The sequence below is a fragment of the Colletes gigas genome, unplaced genomic scaffold (assembly GCF_013123115.1).
Source record: "Colletes gigas isolate AHSC1104 unplaced genomic scaffold, ASM1312311v1 Colletes_gigas_Sc00009, whole genome shotgun sequence".
Taxonomy (NCBI): Eukaryota; Metazoa; Arthropoda; class Insecta; order Hymenoptera; family Colletidae; genus Colletes; species Colletes gigas.
The window spans coordinates 3622161-3641631 of NW_025106638.1; the positions used below are offsets into that span (position 1 = coordinate 3622161).

The following is a 19471-nucleotide window of genomic DNA, read 5'->3' on the forward strand; positions in this document are numbered from 1 at the left end:
GATGGTGGCTTCGTTAAAAAGTTATTAACGTTTAAAGTTCCGCCCGTACTGAATTTTTTTCTCGAAAATGCGCAGGATTTCGCGGTTATGTCTATTCACCAAAAATGATTGTAATTGACCCCCGCAACCGAAAATAATTTTTCTAGAACGATTTGAAATTTTTTTTTTCATCGAAAAATTTAGGCACATACCTGATTTTTTTTCTCGAAAGTGGATAGAATTTCGGGGGTATGTATAATGACCAAAAATGATTGTAATTGACCCCCGCAACCGAAAATAATTTTTCCAGAACGAGTTGAAATTTTTTTTTTCGTCGAAAAATGTTTCGATCGGTATGGAACTTTAAACGTTAATAACTTTTTAACGAAGCCTCGATCAACAAATTGATATTGTTGATTTTCGTCTTATTTTGGCCTCTAGAATCTCCCATTAAAATTTTCCCCATGATTTCATTTAAGAAAACGAAGTTGAACTTCGCATACCCTCTGCTTGTCCATTTAGGAAAATTCGCTTTCATTAGATCACGTGACCCCGAAAAGCATTCAACTTTCGTTCGAAACGTTTTCCGATATCATCGAACAATTTCGAAGATATCAAAGTCTGTCGAATATTATAAATATTTCTACGCTTAACGGATATTTTTTTAAATAAACAATGACGCGCAACGCGCGTGAATACGTTCATCCTCGCAACCGCAGTGCGTCTGGGAATCCTAACCATCTCTAAACTTATATCATTAACTCAAAAAGGTCCGGGGGAAACACTGGACTAATTCCCTGACACAATCGTAATTTACAATATACACATTATCCTTCATACAGGATTAAAAACATTTACGTCGTGCTAAACGTAAACTTTTTCCAATAGCGTGTGAAAGGAACTACAAATACGTTTTTTTTTGTATCTACCTAGCATGCGTTCTCTCGTTATAACCCTACTTGTAGTAATAAAACGGTTAAATTAGACTCGATTATCCCGATACCTCTCTAATTGATCGAAGATTGGGGTGGTTCTTGAACTACAAGGTAAAAGAAATTTTTCCAAATAGATCTTTACCCGAAACAAACCATTCTCGGATCACTCTACCCAAAGATCGTCTCTTGAATCCTTCGTGACGATCCTTCAAGCGTACCTTCACGATATTTTATTCCTCCACCAAGAGAATTTCATTTTCGGGCTCAAATACTGAAAGCTGATCACCGTTTGTGGTATTAACGACAAAATCGGCAAAAAGCTGCCGCAACTTCGAGTCTTTGGCTCGTCTTCGGTTGTTTCCGCTACGTTTTCGCTTTTTATGCTCCGATGGGGTGTAGAATAAGGGTACGGCGTCGCCAGAGGGTTGCAAGTTATGCGAATTTCCGCCGTGTTCCACTTATTCACGGTCAAAGAAACGTTTGACGCGGAATTCGATGAATTCGTCGACCTGGGTGACGATTTTCTGTTAATTTTTATCGACGATGGCGTCGATCTTCCCGAACTTGAGTTAGAATCTCTCTTAGAGTCAATTACAATTGGACAATCGTTACAGTTTTTTTTAGAACCCGGGTCCTGATTAGTGGATTTCGTGAAATAAGAATTAGAATCTCTTTTAGAGTCGATTATAATTGGACAATCATTACAATTTTTCTGAGAACAAGCGACCTGATTCATGGAAAATGAGTTGAAATATTTCTTAGAATCAATTATACTTTCGGAATCGTTACAATTTCTCTTTAAATCAATTACAATTGGAGGATCGTTACAATATTCCTTAAAAGATACATTCTGATTCGTAGAATATGAATTAGAATCTCTTTTGAAACCGATTATAATTTCCGAATCGTTACAATCTCCCTGGGAATCAATTATAGTCCCGCAATCGTTACAATTTTCCTTAAAATTCGCATTCTGGTTCAAACATCGAGGTTCAACATTTTCTTTAAACTTCTGGTACTCGGATTTTGGGATTCCTTTCAGAGTCTGCTCGAGTTTTTTAGTTTCTATTGTCGCATAGGTCGATTTGGAGGAGTTTTGGGAGAGTATGGGAGTATTTGGGAGCGCTTCGTTAGTCCCTAGGCGATTAGGTTCGAACGAAGCGTCCTTGAACCCTCAGCTCGGGAACCTCGAATAAAACGCGCAGGTCAGATCGTAGTTTTTGAAACGGCAATACTGAACGTCCGTTCGAAGCCAATCACCAGAACATTTTAAACAGTCGGTTTGCTCCAAATCGCGGGGACAACTGGCGGCTATCGACTCTTTATTGGCGAATATGGTTACGACGAACTTCTTTGGTTTGAAAGTATTCAGAACTCGTCGTATTATTTCCTCGTAGGAAGTTTCTGGAATGTTGCTCTCGAACGACACGTACGAGAATTCTGATTCTGGCGTTATGTGGATGGTCATGTAGTTTCCCTGTAGAATATTAATATAATTAATTAATTTTGCGAGGAAAATAAAGAGGCTCTTACAATGGGAAGAATAAAACTTTCGATTTAAATGGAATTAAAAGGAAGATTCGGCACAACTTGGGCAAGCTATATCTCTGAAAGTGATAGAGATACAAAAAAATAAGGCAAAATGAAATGGTATTTCATGATGCACAAATTAAAAATAATTTCATTTATTTTTCTGCATCGATATGTTTAAAAAATGCAACTGCATCCTTTTTTAAACGGGACTCTATAATTCTGATTCTGACGATATATCCTAATCTTGATAATTGAAAAATTATAACAATTTAAAGTGTGTCGATCTAGAGGGTGTTCCATAAATCGAAGGTTCTATAGTTTCCATTGGAAAATTACAGAATCTTACATTTTTCGAGACTCCATTCATGGAATATCCACAGGGCTCGAATAGAAAATCGTCGATGATCATGTTTGGGATTAATTTGTCGATTCCAGATTTCTGGGTGGCTTCATCAGCAGACGAGCAAACGTCTCTTGTGAAAACGGCCATTACTTCTGGATCCAAATGCGTCATGAGGATTTCCAGCGTCTGATCCGGCTCCGATGGCTCGTCCACCGATTTCTCTCTGTTCAGAGTGTACAAGTACCAACAGTCTGTCTCCACGGATCCTAAACAATAAGCTGCACCGTCTAGAAAAAAAATAAAAGTCGTTAATTTAGAAGATTTAGGTTTGTTTGAAAAATTGTTTAGACACAGGGGAATATTTAATTACCTGGGAAGAATGTATTCAGCAGAGCTACTTCTTCCTCGAATGCTTGATGGGGAGATATCTGTAACTCTGGCTTTTTGTAATTTTTCCGGGAATAAAACACATTCTGAAACAAATGGGAAAAGATTTTGATGAAACTTTTTATGAAGACTTGAAAAGATTGTAGATTTTGTGTAATGGGTAAAAGAGATCAATAAACAGGCAAGTACCCTGTATTATAGAACTACCCTATATACAGACACTTATTCATTCACTAGGTCAAGTTATATAGTCGACCACTTTCGACTTCTAATTGGTCGCAGTAAACGACAATTTTTGTGGACCAAAATGATGAAACTTCATTAGAATAAGAAAACTTTCGACTAATTACGCTTCCTTCTAGGTTTGGAAAAGAAAAATTAGTGAAATCTTACAGACTCTAAACAATAGTTTTTATTCTTCACAATTAAGCAGCTTTTCCATTTATCTATGTATACTAAAATAGGAAATAATAGGGGGAAAAAATGATGTGGCTCCTGATTTTTAAAATATAAAGCTTAATTTATTTAATTCAAATGTAATGGATTAAAGTATGTTAAAATAAAACACAATTTTTTGTATGAATTTACTCCATGGAGTTTTAATGATATTAAAACTAATCGATTACCTCTACTTCCTCAAAGCCAGTGTACTCTTTCACCAACTCTAAAAGTGGCTCCAAACACTGAAGAGGTGTGGTTGTACCACACGTTTTTAGAATTAGCCTACGCTTTGATAGGAACATACTGCTTTCGCTGAAAAATAAAAATTACAAAAAATTTATTTCTCTTTATACTATTATTATACATATATATATGTATATACATTTTAATATCTTATCTTAAAATTCGTCTTTTTTTAAATTATATCTACTAAATTACTGATTTTATATATGAATCATCAATTTTAGAAAACATTATTTTTTTAAGAATGATCGAAATGTTTTATAAATAAAAGTAAATATTGTGCATTTTAAATTGTTGTTAGTTTAAGTATTTAATACCGTTTTGATACAATTTTAATTTGTCTAACGTTAAATAATTCATACGTATCTTCGACTATTCTAAATTTTTAAATAAGGAAAAATATTTAAAAAAATAATTTCATAATGTTTAAATATCAAACAAGATTTAGAGTTTGAGATATTAATTTCGACTGTAATTTAAACCGTCGATATAATATGTAGTTGTTCTTCGAGGGAAAGTGCATTCAATAACAACAGGTTTATTTGATATAAAATATAAAAATGACAAATGTATAATGTATATTTAACGAAAGATACAAAGTGGTATCGCACGCACGATCGTTGACCGACTGACCCCCCACACACTCACACACCGCATTCAGACAAACGACGCTCCCTGTGTTCTGAGAAAATTTCGCTCGCAGTTTGCTATCTTGCTTTTTACATTCTATACACTAAATTCTAAATATTCATCGTTTATTAGCATTAACTATACATTTGCGCAGAGAAACATTTCGAATTCACATTAAAGAATTTAATCTATTTCCTTAGTTAAAAAAACATTCGAATAAAGATTTCTTTTGATAATAACGAATTCAAGGTTATGAAAGAATGAAGGTTATTAAAAGACGTTTACTTGGCTTCTACTGTAATATTATTTTTAGCTTTGGATTTAGACAATATTAGGCGAGGATAAAGCCCAACTATGCGAATCTTCAATTTTGAATACTATTTTGAAAAAACTTCTTCCCAATAAAATAAAGTATTTTATTCTCGCAAGTACATGTACGATCTGAAATCAAATATTAATTAAAATAGTATTTGTACTCGACTCTGTCTACAAACGCTTTTAAAATGTCGCGGAAGTAAAATGCTTGTAATATAATTCAATTTCATTTCTATAATTAGAGCATGAGGTCTAATAGCTTTATATTTATATAGAATAAATATTGTAATTTTTAATAATTAATTGCTTTTAAATTTAAGTAATATATTAATGTTAAATAATATTGCATCGTATGTTCCATATAAATTAATTAAATTCAAATACATTTTAAATAATATTTTGTATACCAAGCCCCTAACTTTCCATACAAATATTTATTTCCACGAAACTTCACAGTCATAGCAATGTGTAATGGTCTAATAATGAATCAATTCTGGCGATCATACAGTGGATCCTCTAACTGCCTATATCTGCCAATTAAAATCAAATAAATCGTGACAGATGTTTAATGAACAATGTTTATTGGATTATGATAAAAAATTTATGTAAATATTATTTACCTGAGAACATAAGCGTCCACTTGCTCGGTCTGACAAATGCTGATTATCTCGCAACGAACAATCTTCAACAAGGACTGCCATTTCCGTCTGGAACAATAATGTAGATATTGTTTAGAATAAGTGTTAATATTATTATACATATATTATATTCTTCTTGTAAATTGTATGTATAATGAATCTTGTAATTTTCGTATCTTTTGTTAAAATAAATTTAGCAATTATTATCTGGCACAAACAAATACTTTTGTTACTTATTCGCGTTTAGTTTAGAGTATCTTTACTTTACGATATATTATTTTTTTTCAAAAATTTTCCAAAATCGAGGAAATTTTTTTAATTGTAATTTTTTTATTCGTTTACCATATAAATGATAAAAATTGTTAAATTATTTCTGATAAGAATAAATTTTATAAGCTAAACGATTTTAATAATTTATAAGAAATAACAATTATAAATAATAATCAAACTTGGACTAATTAAAAGATTTAAAAACCGTTGCGTAAACGCTAACACAAGGAGTTATGTTATCCTGTAACGAAAACCTAAGTTCGTTAAAACGTTGAACGATTTTGTAATAAAAATCGGGGAAAATAATTTTTAATGAACTCGTGGGGGAAAAATCTTCTGAGATATAAAAGTTTAACAAATCGGTACATTAATAAATTACGATCCGTTCAAATTTCCATTTAATAATACATAAACTATATCAACGTTTTTTGACACAAATTTTGATTCGATTTTGGAAAATTAAATTTTTCTTTCTCGAACAAAGTTAACATAAACTTTTAAACATTTTTGTTAAAATTAAATTTTTCATCTTCAAACAGCCTGAATATAAATTTTAAAAAATTAGGTATCCAAATTTTGACTAATATTTCTAATCACCAGCCGAAATAGCTCAGCTGGGAGAGCGATAGCCTGACTAATATTTCTAATCATTTAAGAAATTTGTCATACTGTTTTCATTATCTATTTCATTCTATTCGTGATATCTTAATACTCGTGACTATTTCTCTATTTTTCTAGGAAACTTTCGACCGATAATCAGAATAAAAAGCCATGCGCTATGCACGTGTCTTCATTTTATCTTTTATATGTCTCACACAACATAAAATTAAATCCAGAACTGAAAGTAAAACTTATTTAAAATAATCACGTGAAATAATGTGAATTGATATTTCATAAATCATGCATTTCAATTGATCTTTAGGTTCTTTGCTTAATCAATTAATAGTAAATTTGAGGAATTTACTGCTTATTTTCAGGAAATAACATTTATTTCTAGCGTTCAACAAAGGCTTTGAATAATTGTAATAAGTTTGTAATAGTGTTACTAACACTAATAATAATATAGCATTAATATGTTAATATCTAATTGTAATAATATACGCATAAATAAAGAACATATCGTAGGAAAAATTTGTTTTAGCTTTTAACAGAACTTTATTAAGAAACGAATTATTTTCGTCAAATCCAATTAACAAATAATTAATTTTTTAGAAATGGCGAATAAATGATGAATTGGAAATACATTAATTCATTTGAAATAATAGCGTTATTTCGAAATAGATTATTTGTTAAATAACTCTGAAAAATAATTTTAAAATAATATATTTTGAAAATTTCTCAAAACGCCCAGGTTCGTATTAAAATCGATACTTCGTTATCCACAATATTTTAAACGTTCCTTTTTTTAATTAATTAATTAGTTAATTGATAGCGAATCGATGAAACGTACATAAATAGACCCATTCGTACGCAATTTCCTAAACGATTTCGATATCGACCGCAATTTATGTGCGGGAGATTACAAACAAAAGCACACATCGTTTATAAAATATTTATAAACTTGAAAATTATGTAGGAAGTGAATACAAAATAGCGGCCGCGTCAGAAGCACGTTTGCCAAATTCTGTCAATCATTTGATTCGTCTAATTATAAAAAACTTTATACTCGCCCAAATGCACAATGTTCGAGATAAATACAATAGAACACACAGTGCTACCAACAATATAAACAAACATTGATTGCCAGTAAATATTTTAACAAACAGATAAAAAAAAGTAGAAAATAAAATAAAAACAAAACACAGAAAAACCAAAACCATAACGAAAATATCTAAATCATTATAAAAAAAAAGTATTCACAAGTAATTTAGTCAATTTATATGATGAATTAACTAAATTAAAAAAAATTAATGTCGTGTTTACCCAATTATTACACAGTCCTTTCTCGAAGGAATCATGATTTTAAACAAATTTCTAATTATCGACGGAGACTGAATTACAGATATCTGCTTTTACCAACTGGTAGTGCCAGTTTTTCGAACCGAATTATAACAATGCTTACAATAAGTTATTAAAGTATGAACTTCATTTTACGGAACTAAAAGCTATGTTTTTTTTTAAACATTCTGGAGTAGAATTTGACAAAGTAGATCTAAAAAATACTAATTTTTATCGGCATGAAATTTGATCGATAAGGAAGTTTGTGGTTATTTCAGCAAGAACAGGCATTAACCATATTCAACACACTAAAGTTGTTCAAATCTGGCCCAATTATGATCGGTTATTTCTGGGTTAGGTTTGGATACATTCACTAATATCAAATTTGTAAAATAATTTACTATTTGAATATACATATATTGCCTTTTAAGACGAATAAACTTGAAATTAAATCTAAATTATTCATTATCATAATTAATTGTCCATTTCTAATAAAAAAGTGAAACCAAAGTTTTCAGGTCCCCCAAAATCGAAATTTAACAATAATCTTGAATTTAAAACTGAAATAAATGTTTGTATTGGCAATAATCGATATTCCCAAAGTTTGGAACGATAATAAAGTTATGAAAAATGTAAGATCGGCGGCCAAAGCTTCTATTTATATTGACTGTAAAATAAGGCGATAAAGCATATAGATATCAACAGTAGAACGGTCGGTATTACTGGGAACGAGAAGGTGGGCGCATCGATCTTGGCCAAAAAACACGCACATACTCGTCGCGTTGCGATTCAATCGCCCAACTAAACTCATTCCTTGATAAACTTCTCGAAACTACTTCGATTCTTTTCAAAAATTAAAAGTTGCAAAGCTTAGGTTCGCGATAAAAGTCAAAGCACGTGACACACTGTACCGATTCCCGACTGTGTGTTAGGCACACTAACGATTACTGCCGTGGAACATTATATCGAAATGTGCCGGGCGATAAACATAAACACCGATCTTTCGTGTCATCTCTAAATTCTCAATATTTATATCCTCACACTAACCTTCAATGTATAGACAGTTTATTAATTTTGACCAAAGAATCGCGAATTCTAATGTTTTTCTATTAAAATTTGGAAAAGAACGTTCCAAGTTTCGAGAATTGGATTTCGGTATATCGTGTTGGTTAGGTTTCGATAGGGGTTTCGACTTACTGGGGAATCTGCCTGAGATCGCCCTGCTTTCTGTTTACGCTGCTGTTGCTCGTGAACCAAATCTCCAGCAGCTTCTCCACGCCTTCGAAAAATTGCACGCTGTCGGCGACGTCGTCTTTTGTGGTTGCCATCTTCTGAAGGCGGAAAATTTTGTTCACGTTGATGCACAAGAAATTTCCGAATTCGTGTAAATTTTTTAATGAAATCAACGGTACGACAAACCACTCTACGCACAGAACTTTGCTTTACTACTGAGAACAAGCGAGCGAGCAATCATACGGCGGGTGGTTCTGTTCTTCTCCCTCTAATCTCTCGCGTGCGCAATATGGGAGTTCTGTCCTTGTTTCGTGCACCCGTGTAACGTCTTTCTCCAACTACGTTGGGATGGAAATTCATCTTTTAGCCAATCGCAGATTACCTGACGCGCAGGCGCAAGATAAATGATCGTATTTGAAGAGGATCCTTGCAATCGTGCTTAGAAAAGAATTAATAATATAAAATCTTTTACGTTGATATAATTGCAAAAATTCTGTCGAATAATACTATTTCCAACGGATTTTCATCTATATATAAATAATAATTTATGCACGCACAGTGTAACCGATTATATTTGAATTAAAATTCTTATAAAAATAAATAATAAATTTCGAAAATTCTGTCAAACAAATAGTTAATTTTAAATATTGTTTTCAACGAATTTTAATGCATATATAAATTATAATTTACGCATGCGTATAACAGCCAATGGTATTAGAATCAAAATTCTTGCAATCGTTCTTATAATATAATTTATGATTTAAAACTTTTTTACTAAATTGTTAATTAAGTTTGATACATATACAAATTATAACTGCATACATTATAGGGAAATTAATTTTCTTAATTTTTCGGGGTGGAATTAAATTCACGAAACATTTTGATAGATTATAAACATAATTACAAATCAATATACTTTGCCAGAAAATAAATATTTTCTAGTCAACGAGGTTTATTGAACAAAAGATTACGAAATTAAGTATCGAAATATTATATTACAAGTCATTTATAAAAATTTCAATATTATGTTTTTTTATTTTTGCACTTATTTCAATGTTTCACAATTTGATGTCAAGGCCTATTTTATTCTTTTCTTTTTAATTACTTTACTTCTTTTCTTATGAATAAAATTTCGACTTTTATCTTCTTGTTTCAATAAAACATTTTCATCCATCGGTTCAATAACTTTCCCCATACTAGTTTTAACAATAGGTTCGATTAACTTCCTGTGAGAAATTTCAGGTACAAAATTTCTTCCAATCGGCATTCTCAAACTGGCTTCATAGTCTTTGACACTGGTAAATGGAAATGGCAATTCGTTTACTTGGTGTTCTTTCAATTTTTTATTATTTTCTTCCAATATTATAACATCCCCTTTATTTTCATCTTTTCTTGGCAAATCTTTAGGAAACTTCAAAATGAAACGTTTTTTTTTCTGCTTTGATACTTTAAAATTTTTCCCATACCAATTTCCCCATCCTGGTATAGTTAAATCGATATCCTTAGGTTGGAACTTCTCCACCTATGCACAAATGATTTTTAATATTGCTAAATTAAATTAATAATTTATTAATAACATAAACATTTTATAAGTACCTCATCTTGCTTTTCTTTTCGAAATTCTTCGATTACATCATCATCGGCAAATGCTTCGCTAATTATATTATGGTTGTCGTCGTCGTTTTCACTATCGTCTAAAACATCACCACCTTTTGCATCGATTTCTGACAATCCAGTATTCAATCTCTTAGGTTTCACGTTTATATACTTATTTGGATCTATTTCGCTTGGCTTATTTACTACCAAACTACTTCCATCTTCTACAATTTTCAATTCACTATTTATTTCTTTCATTGAACCATTTTTGTCTATGGTTTCATGCAAAGATGAATCTATAATTGGTTTCGGATTTTTTAATGGCATTTCCAGCCCGTCAAAATTCCCTTCCTCGCTCTTAGAATTCGTTTTTGTTTCATATTTCTTTGATTTTTTATTGTAACTTTCTGTAAATTGTTGGAGTTTCAATTTAACTTTGTCTTTCATATTTTCTTCCATGTCATCAAATATATTGTTCACTTCTTCGATATTTAAAATGTTCAACGTCGAAGGTTTAGGTAAATTTTCGACGGATTCTACGTTCCAAACGGAAGTGGCTGTGACTTTGTTTAAATCTTGCTTTAATAATTTGGACTCTTTGTTCAATTTCTTATCATCTGTCGATGGTTTTTTTTTCATTATTTCGTTATCTGAGCTATTCGATTCTGATGATTTTGTACAATTAGTACCTTCATCTGTGAAAGAAACGGAATTTTACTAACGAGATTTATAACTTTTACTAATTGTACTAATAGCCTTACTAAACGTACCTTCTAAAGTAGCATGATTATTTATATTTTCCATTGAAACGTTTACTTGGCTGATATCATTTTCGTTTTTATCGGTTTTGCTTACGTCGAGTCTATGATTTTCGGATCGATTATTTTGTTCGTCCCAATATTTACGATAATTTTTAACAAACTCGTCTATTTCCGTTTCGGATTTATTAGTAGATGTCCATGGATTTTCTGGATCGTGAGAAACAGACTGCATGGAAGGAGTATTGTCATCCTCATCGGGTTCACAATCATCTGGTTTTTTAAACTTTAGCGTCAATTCTCGACTAACCGATAATTGTTGTGCGAGTTCTTGTCGAGTCTAATAATGATAAAAATAAAATATTTTATAAATAATTTGATTTCTTTTCGCCATATATATCACTTTTTTGAAGCAAATTAATTCTCATATTAATCCATCTTTAAATTTTTTACTTTTTTTAAAATATATACGGAAGGGAATCATTTCATTAAATAAAGAATTATTATTATCGTGAAATAAATTAATAGTGTAATATTAGATTAAATTAAAATTATATAGGTTTTTTTAATTAAAGGAAATAATTTTAAGTAATATTTATAGAAATATATTAATTATAATGTTTTTGGCTCGACTTCAATTTTTGAGTTTCCAACTCAATTTGAATTTCGAGTACACAACATTTTTGAGTTCACAGCCCGATTTCAATTTTTAAATTCTTGATCCAATTTGGATTTCGAGTTTCTGTCCCAATTCCTGACTCAATTTGTGATTGTAGATACCCAATGATTTCAATATTGGCTATCAAACTTTTCTGGTTTTTGACTAGATTTCGATTTTGGGTACCCGAACTTTTTGGATTATTGAACCGATTTTGACTTCAGGTATCTGTAATTTTTGCATTCGAATGCTTTCTTTACCCATTAGGAAATAACGTGGTACTTGTAGCAAAAAATATCATACAGGTTTGAATCATTTTCTAATTTTACTAACACTATCTTGGAACTTCTTCTCTATTCTCATTCAAATTGAATAGATTGAAAGTCATGAATTTAAGTGTTGGAATACTTTCATTATTCACTTACGTCTTTATCGTATTTCGCCCTAATTTGTTTTGATTTCGCCCATTTCCCAGTACTCTTGTGCCTCAATGACATTCGTTCCTCAGCCCTGCTCTTATCCAGTTGTTCTAGCTTCTCTAACGCAGCTTCAGGATCAGTTTTCTGCAATTCCTCAAACTCTTTCAATTGCACCTTAATCCTTTTCTTTTTTTGATAACGATGAAATTTTTTGCTCTTGATTTTCCTTTCACGACGAGACTTCGATTCCTTGTAAGACTGAAAACGAACAAAATTCAATACCATATGTAACAATATTCTTTCTTTGTTTAATACTAACTTGTTGTGCTCTGATTTTGGCAGCTTCTTGCCTCTTTGCAACAATTTCCTGCATTGTTGTGGAAAATTCATCGACTTTCTCTTCAATATTCTCTTTCTGTGGCTCCAAAGCAGCCAGTTTTTCCTCCAACTCCGATCTAAGCCTGAATCTCTTGACAAATTGTTTGGATGGCTCTAATCTCATAGACGATTGATTCATGGGAAACTGAAGGGACCCTGCCACTCTGTTTTTGCTTATTATAGCGTTCCATTTGTTCAGTTCTTTCTTTGCATTCTCAAAACCAACAATCCTTTTTATCTGAAACAAAATTTATACACACTATGTTTCTAATATTTATAGGAAGTCAATTTACAATTTGATATAGAAAAATATAATCTGAAATAAAGTTTTACCCTTTCTGCAACTGGTTTTTCCAATGGTTTTCTCAGAATATTTGATTTATTCCTGGCGAATTTTATATTTTTGGTAATATCATGATGGTGACCCTTTCTGCCCAATGCTTTTGACAAATCATTCATGTAAACTGCATCTCTGTCAGATATTCCACTCTTTACCAAATGAAATTCGGAAACTTCCAAAGTAGGTTCGCTCCTCTCTGCTTTCTTTACTCTAACAGAAATATTTGCTAAATTGAATATCATTTGGAATACAATATGTAGTTCTGAGAAACGTCATTTTTGAAAGATTTCAATAAGTTTTAACAAAGCATTTTATGCTCAGACAGAAAAAGACAGTATGCAAAGAGATTTTTACATAAATAAGTAATTTTAACAAGTTAACTTCCATAAATGTAATCGAATAGTAATATATTTTATTTACACAAATCTAGAAGAATTACGAAAAGTACACAAAAAGGTGTACAATATTATGTATCCAATAAAAGCGTTTTTTCTTAAACATTTTAATGCTAATAATAATTCTTTATTTAACAGATTATATTCTCCTTATATAAATTTAAAAACAAACAAAAAATTTAAAGATTAACTTGTACTAAAAAGTAAACATTTTGATAACTATACTGGAAAACAGGTAATACAATTTAGGTTATGCGCTATAACCTTATTTACCTTTGGTTTTTGTCAAGTTGTGATACGGCTTCGAGGAGTTTAGAATGAGATTCCGATATAATTTGTTCGGTGTCATCTAAATATTCTGAATCACTCATGATTGTAATTATTTAAAAAATATAATAGTTCTTTCAATAACCTTAAAATGCGACGGGCTGCACAATTTGAGATAATAGTATGTACCAGCACTACTACTACACCAGTACATAGTATGTACTACGTACACTGATACATTCTAGCCATAGTATACTTATTGGCGACACGATGTATCGATGTTTTGAGAACTATCGATTTTTACTGACGATACATCGAAAGTCGAAATCATCGAAGATTCGTTTTAGTGAATTCTTTCATTATGAAAATTGTTATGAGTTCTTTTAACAAATGGAAGAATATTTTCTTATCATAATCAAATATAATTGATTATATAAAAGTATTTCTAGAAATTATTACCAAAGCTTTAATATAACGACGATATATTCTGTCGATACATCGATGCACATCGATGTTTCCTGATCGAAACTTAGTAACTCCTTTTCTAACCTATAATCTGAATTTTACTAAATCAACTTCGTAGGAACTTATGTATTTTTCGCATTTCAATATCGCAGACAAATTTTTTGGAATTTCATTTTGTGAAAGGTAAATTTCTTTGATGTTCTGAGTTATTTTTTCTAGCCTATAATCTAAATTCTGTTAAATTAACTTTCAGAAATTCTAACCTATAATCCAAGTTCAACCAAACCAACTTTCCAAAAATTCTTTTGTCTTTTATATTTCGATCAATAACTTCCCCTGTTTCCCCAGAAAATTCAATGCTTCCCTTTTTCCAAATCTAAAAATTGCAGCCAAGTTTATTGAATGTCATTTGTGTATTCAAAATTAGATTTTTCTTAATGGAATATCATAGTTTTCAGATTTAAAGAACCAAAATGACAATAAAAAACGAAGCAAAGAAAACTATAAAATTCTCTTCTCAATAAGTGGATGTAAAATTCTAAAAACTAAAGAAGCTATGAACAGTATATCTGGACAGTTTCGCAAAACAATATGGGATCCCATTCTGATAATATCACAAATAATAGCAGTCCAAACTGTCATGTACTTCTGCCTGGGTTTATGGATTTGGATCATTGCTTCGTTACTGGGATCAACCAAATCCTTGGATTATGCGTTTCATTATAAGGAAATACATGTTCGGGACTTTGCCGGACAACTTACTATAATTGTCTTTATTATAAATGCCTTAATTGGCGCGTTTGCTCTGTGGTGGTTGGTGCAAAGGACAAAACAGTGTATGGATTTTGCATGTACGGCTCATTTGATACATTTGTTGTGCTGTTGGATGTACAACACAAGTTTCCCTTCTACCTTCAGCTGGTGGTGCTTGAATATTGTGTCTTTGAGTATAATGTGCGTCTGTGGAGAATTCCTCTGCATGAAAACTGAATTACAAGCTATACCATTGGGTATGAACAGTCATAAAACAGCTTTGTAATAGAAAAATCAAAATTAAATTAAATTATCACAATATTATTTTGGAAGAATTTCGATATTTGTGAAATTATAATGCTATTTTGATTAGGAATGCTGTCTAAAATAATTTGAAATTATCAAATCATAGAGGAATTCGTATTTCACTGTTTAAAACTGGTGGCAAAGCTATTAATATTACAAATTTAACTTACATTTTCACAAAATGGAAAAAGTGATCTTTAAATTGAAATTACAGTTACAATATTATTTACTAATGGCAGAATCCTAATATTTGTGAAATTGTAACATTACGATGATTAAGAATCCTATAAAGTAATTTGTAATTACCAAATTGTCGAATAGTACTATGTTTTACACTGTAATGTGATTAATTAATTAATAAGTATGAGAACATTAAAAATAATAATAAATATATCAATTTAAATTATTATGTTAAATAGATTCTAGGATTAAAATGTTAATAAAAAATCAAATCTCGCAGTTATTTTTACAATAAAGAATACATAAAACATCGATTCCTTGCCATGCTTTTTTTAAGTGTTATTACAATACTCGTCTTTACATAATTCTGGAAGAAAAAATAAATCTGAGAACATTTCATGTAATTACAATATTGTCTTTGTGTGTAAATTTTATCCTCAAATTTTGATTTCCTTGAATTTTCACAATAATGAAACGATTTAAAAATATCAATCTATCGATCTTTAAACATCGATACACTCTAAACTTACAAGGAACCATCGCGAACGGTCCGGCTTCGATTTTGATGAAACTTTGTACACTTATAAAGCAGCCAAAAATAATCGACACGTATTTTTTTTTAACTGCGGTAACTCGAGTTTAAGGGATGAAACCACCCCTTGAAGTTTTGGCTCGAAACGGCTATCTCGAAAACGGAAAGACATACAAAAAAATTGTTAATGGGCGAGGTTGATGGTTTCTTATGTACAATAACATGGTGTTAAAAAATTTAAAAAAATACAATTTGTTTATAACAAAAAAAAATTTATTAACTTAATTTTTCATTTTATTGAAATTTTCATAATGACAAAAAATGACGAGCATTTTATTCCAGATCCATTGGTATGCGATTTTTTAAAATTGCCTCCTACAGTTTTGCAGATTTTGATGATTTACATCTTGCGCGCACATCCATTATGGTAGTAGCCGTTCTAACTTTGATTTTAATGAAGCACTGTAGGCTTGCACTACTTCTGGAGGACAAAATTGGGAAAAATACAAGAATACCAATTTGTTGATGGAAGCTTCGTTAAGAAATTATTAACGTTTAAAGTTCCGCCCGTACTGAATTTTTTTCTCCGAAATGCCCAAAATTTCGGGGGAATGTGTAATGACCAAAAATGATTGTAATCGACCCCTGCAACCGAAAATAATTTTTTCAGAATGGTTTGAAATTTTTTAATTTTGTTGAAAAATTTCAAACCATTCTCGAATTTTTTTCTCAAAAGTGCGTAGTATTTCGGGGGTATATATATTGACCAAAAATGATTGAAATTGACTCCCGCAACTGAAAATAATTTTTTTAGAACGATTTGAAATTTTTTTTTTGCTGAAAAATTTAGGCACCTGTCGATTTTTCTTAAAAATTCGTTTTTCATTTTTAATAATATTGTTTGACGCCCTACAAAAACGTTGGCCAATACTTTTTTGTAGGTACCTATGAGCTCTACTTCAGAAAAAAGTTTCATTGAAATATATTCACTATTGTAGGAATTATGGCTGTTTGAAGATTGGACCATTTTTATGGGGTTTTTCTCATTTTGCGGGGTCAAGGATCTACAGGAAATTCGTCGTTACTAGTGTCGTTGTCGGTACACTCATTGTCAGTTATGTCAAATCTGGCCACACTGAGACCCAGTACTAGTAATTATTATCTACATGTAGTTCATAAATTTGTGAAAATACACACGACGTAATTTCGATCATTCTGTCATCACGATTAGTATTGCGTGCAAACAATGCCGTTTTGGAATTTCTTCCACGATATATTTTCTGGGAAAAGTTCTGAAGAACCCAGAAACGATTGGTAAAGTTCATCATTAAATACTGTAATTAATCAAAACAACCTCTAAACCGTGCATTGCATTTAATAATACCAAATAAACCTTTGTTTTGACGGTTCGAAAATTTTATACTTTCTATCATTTTTCATTTCTCCATTATTTTTTATCGAAATTTAAATTAGTAAATGTTTCAAGTTTTCTAACCACTGAGACAATTATGACAGGGACAGTTTCAGGAATCCAATTTGGCAAAATGACGAAGATGACGATGATGTCGACGATTTCAGGTAATTTATACATTTTACACTAATGATAATAATATTAATTGTATAGAGTTTTGACAATGATAATAACAAATAGTTTGCATAGTATGATGAAATAAGAAATTACTCTTACATAATTATATGGAAACAGTTGTACAGTTCTATATTTTTTTTGCAAAGTGCATCTTACTTTGTGTTACAATAAAGAATAGATTAATAATTCTATGATATAAATTTGTTTGTTTTACAGGCACTCCCGGAAAAGAAATCATTTTCATATTTTTAGTGAACCGCTAGAAATTACACGTTATTTTGAATCCCAAATAAATGAAATATTAAAGAATTTCATGTTTGAATTTGGCAGTCAAGGTACATTTTTATTTTCTCATATATATAAATACAATGAATCTAAATTTATAGTTGATATTGGGCTGTGATTTTCCAAGTATTCTTTCAGATTTGTTAATGTTTTCGTATTTTATAGAAGTGAAATCAAATTGAGTCAATTTCAGTTTCCCATTTCTAAAAATATCTTTGAAATTTATTTTAATTAGAATGTGGATGTTAGAAATTTTCTATAACTGAATGATGATGTATTAGACAAACGATTTTAAAATTTATAGGAAGTTTCTGGTCACTGGTGACTACCATGGCGCTAAATGTGTTAAATTAGTGTGAAAATTCAAAATTGTTGATAATTCAATAGTATGTTCTTTTATAACATTTCTAATGATAGTAATCTTATTCAAAATTTTGTGAATATTAAGCAAATGATTTTAAAATTCTAAGAAAGTTGTCCATCACTAGTGACCACCAAGCCACTGAATGTGTTAATACATAGAAAAAAAAACTATTCTAAAATAGTTCCAGGTCAAAATACATTTATTGATACATTTCCATTTGAAAATTCTCAACAAGAAAACTTACGCGACAAAATGTTAAAATCGTCGGAAAATGTAAATCAATTACAACCAAAACTGGACACAGATTTGGATAAAGAGTAAGAATCCAAATAAATAATAAAAATTATTGCAAATTATATTAACACAAAAGTAAGCTTTCTTCTAATCAAAATAGGGTCACGATGGACAATTTTTCCAACATTTGGAGTCAATATAGTAAAGAGGGACAACCTGAGGCTATGTTTCCAAAACAACGTATTTTTGGAAAATCCATAAGTAAACGTTTCATCCACAGACCGGATGGAACAATAGAACAGAAGCAAGTAATCAGAGACAATGAAGGGAACGAAGAAACAATTATTTCACATCAAAAGGGTGACAAAATGTACACTGTTATCACCAAAAAAGATAAATATGGTGTAGAAACTAAAACAGAAAATATTGTCGATATCGACAGCAGTAAGTAAATTATAATAGATTTAAAAATGGAACAATAGGAAATTATTGTTACAAGTATAACAATTATGTCATATTTTTAGGTGAATCGAAAAAAATAGAGGATAAATTGTTACCATTTAGAGACAATAGTATTGATTTTAATTTTGGCTTGAATTACTTTCCTTGGGAAAAGTTTTTCAAACCGGATCCAAAATTGTAATCAAATTGTTTTTGTAGTAAATATTTATTAACTGGTTGGTATAGTTTAATCTGAAGCAGAAAGTTGGACACGAAATTTAGAAAAAATATACAATAAACTTATTTTATTCTAATGTAAGTTATTTTACTCAATAAAGTATACAAGATTTTCTGGAATTTTAATTAACCAGTTAATGTTGATTTTTAACCAATTAATGATTTAATCCGTTGTACGATTGATTCAAAATATGTAGAGTAATGGTTTTAATGGTTTATCATTATAAAATACAGTTTTAAATTTTAAAAATTACAATTAAAAGTTTTCCTTCTATATTGTATCGTTTAAATTTTTCTTTTAGCCCTTACATGGACTTCCAATCTCAACTGAATTATTTTACTTAATGTTGATTTATACCAAATTGGAAAATGGAAATCAACTTTCCCTTG

At 30.6% G+C, this 19471-nt stretch overlaps 4 protein-coding genes across 9 annotated transcripts; 2 read left to right on the plus strand and 2 right to left on the minus strand.

Annotated features, from left to right (window-relative positions):
• Positions 1 to 1666: 1666 nt before the first annotated feature.
• LOC122397139 (S-adenosylmethionine decarboxylase proenzyme) lies at positions 1667 to 9156 on the minus strand. The gene is made up of 6 exons (XM_043396053.1): positions 8850 to 9156; positions 5427 to 5513; positions 3804 to 3930; positions 3161 to 3263; positions 2794 to 3077; positions 1667 to 2391 (listed from the first exon to the last, which is right to left on the minus strand). The coding sequence occupies exons 1-6, from the start codon at positions 8978 to 8980 to the stop codon at positions 2089 to 2091; spliced, it is 1035 nt and encodes a 344-aa protein (XP_043251988.1). The 5' UTR covers positions 8981 to 9156; the 3' UTR covers positions 1667 to 2088.
• Positions 9157 to 9962: 806 nt separating this feature from the next.
• LOC122397153 (U3 small nucleolar RNA-associated protein 14 homolog A) lies at positions 9963 to 13871 on the minus strand. Of its 2 annotated transcripts, XM_043396089.1 has the most exons (7): positions 13703 to 13871; positions 13028 to 13244; positions 12636 to 12932; positions 12323 to 12574; positions 11252 to 11579; positions 10482 to 11176; positions 9963 to 10407 (listed from the first exon to the last, which is right to left on the minus strand). In XM_043396089.1, the coding sequence occupies exons 1-7, from the start codon at positions 13798 to 13800 to the stop codon at positions 9964 to 9966; spliced, it is 2331 nt and encodes a 776-aa protein (XP_043252024.1). In that variant the 5' UTR covers positions 13801 to 13871; the 3' UTR covers position 9963. The 2 variants fall into 2 exon arrangements, with proteins under 2 accessions (XP_043252024.1, XP_043252025.1); XM_043396090.1 differs by lacking the exon at positions 13028 to 13244 and having other exon boundaries at positions 13703 to 13789.
• A 195-nt stretch (positions 13872 to 14066) lies between these two features.
• LOC122397154 (protein SYS1 homolog) lies at positions 14067 to 15582 on the plus strand. 3 transcript variants are annotated; one of them, XM_043396093.1, is made up of 2 exons: positions 14067 to 14344; positions 14589 to 15582. In XM_043396093.1, the coding sequence occupies exon 2, from the start codon at positions 14718 to 14720 to the stop codon at positions 15198 to 15200; it is 483 nt and encodes a 160-aa protein (XP_043252028.1). In that variant the 5' UTR covers positions 14067 to 14344; positions 14589 to 14717; the 3' UTR covers positions 15201 to 15582. The 3 variants fall into 3 exon arrangements, with proteins under 3 accessions (XP_043252028.1, XP_043252026.1, XP_043252027.1); XM_043396091.1 differs by having other exon boundaries at positions 14613 to 15582; XM_043396092.1 differs by having other exon boundaries at positions 14620 to 15582.
• A 1453-nt stretch (positions 15583 to 17035) lies between these two features.
• Positions 17036 to 19207, plus strand: LOC122397199 (HCLS1-associated protein X-1). 3 transcript variants are annotated; one of them, XM_043396191.1, is made up of 6 exons: positions 17036 to 17246; positions 17448 to 17510; positions 17737 to 17855; positions 18351 to 18486; positions 18564 to 18847; positions 18928 to 19207. In XM_043396191.1, the coding sequence occupies exons 1-6, from the start codon at positions 17179 to 17181 to the stop codon at positions 19044 to 19046; spliced, it is 789 nt and encodes a 262-aa protein (XP_043252126.1). In that variant the 5' UTR covers positions 17036 to 17178; the 3' UTR covers positions 19047 to 19207. The 3 variants fall into 3 exon arrangements, with proteins under 3 accessions (XP_043252126.1, XP_043252127.1, XP_043252128.1); XM_043396192.1 differs by having other exon boundaries at positions 17454 to 17510; XM_043396193.1 differs by having other exon boundaries at positions 17460 to 17510.
• Positions 19208 to 19471: the final 264 nt, after the last annotated feature.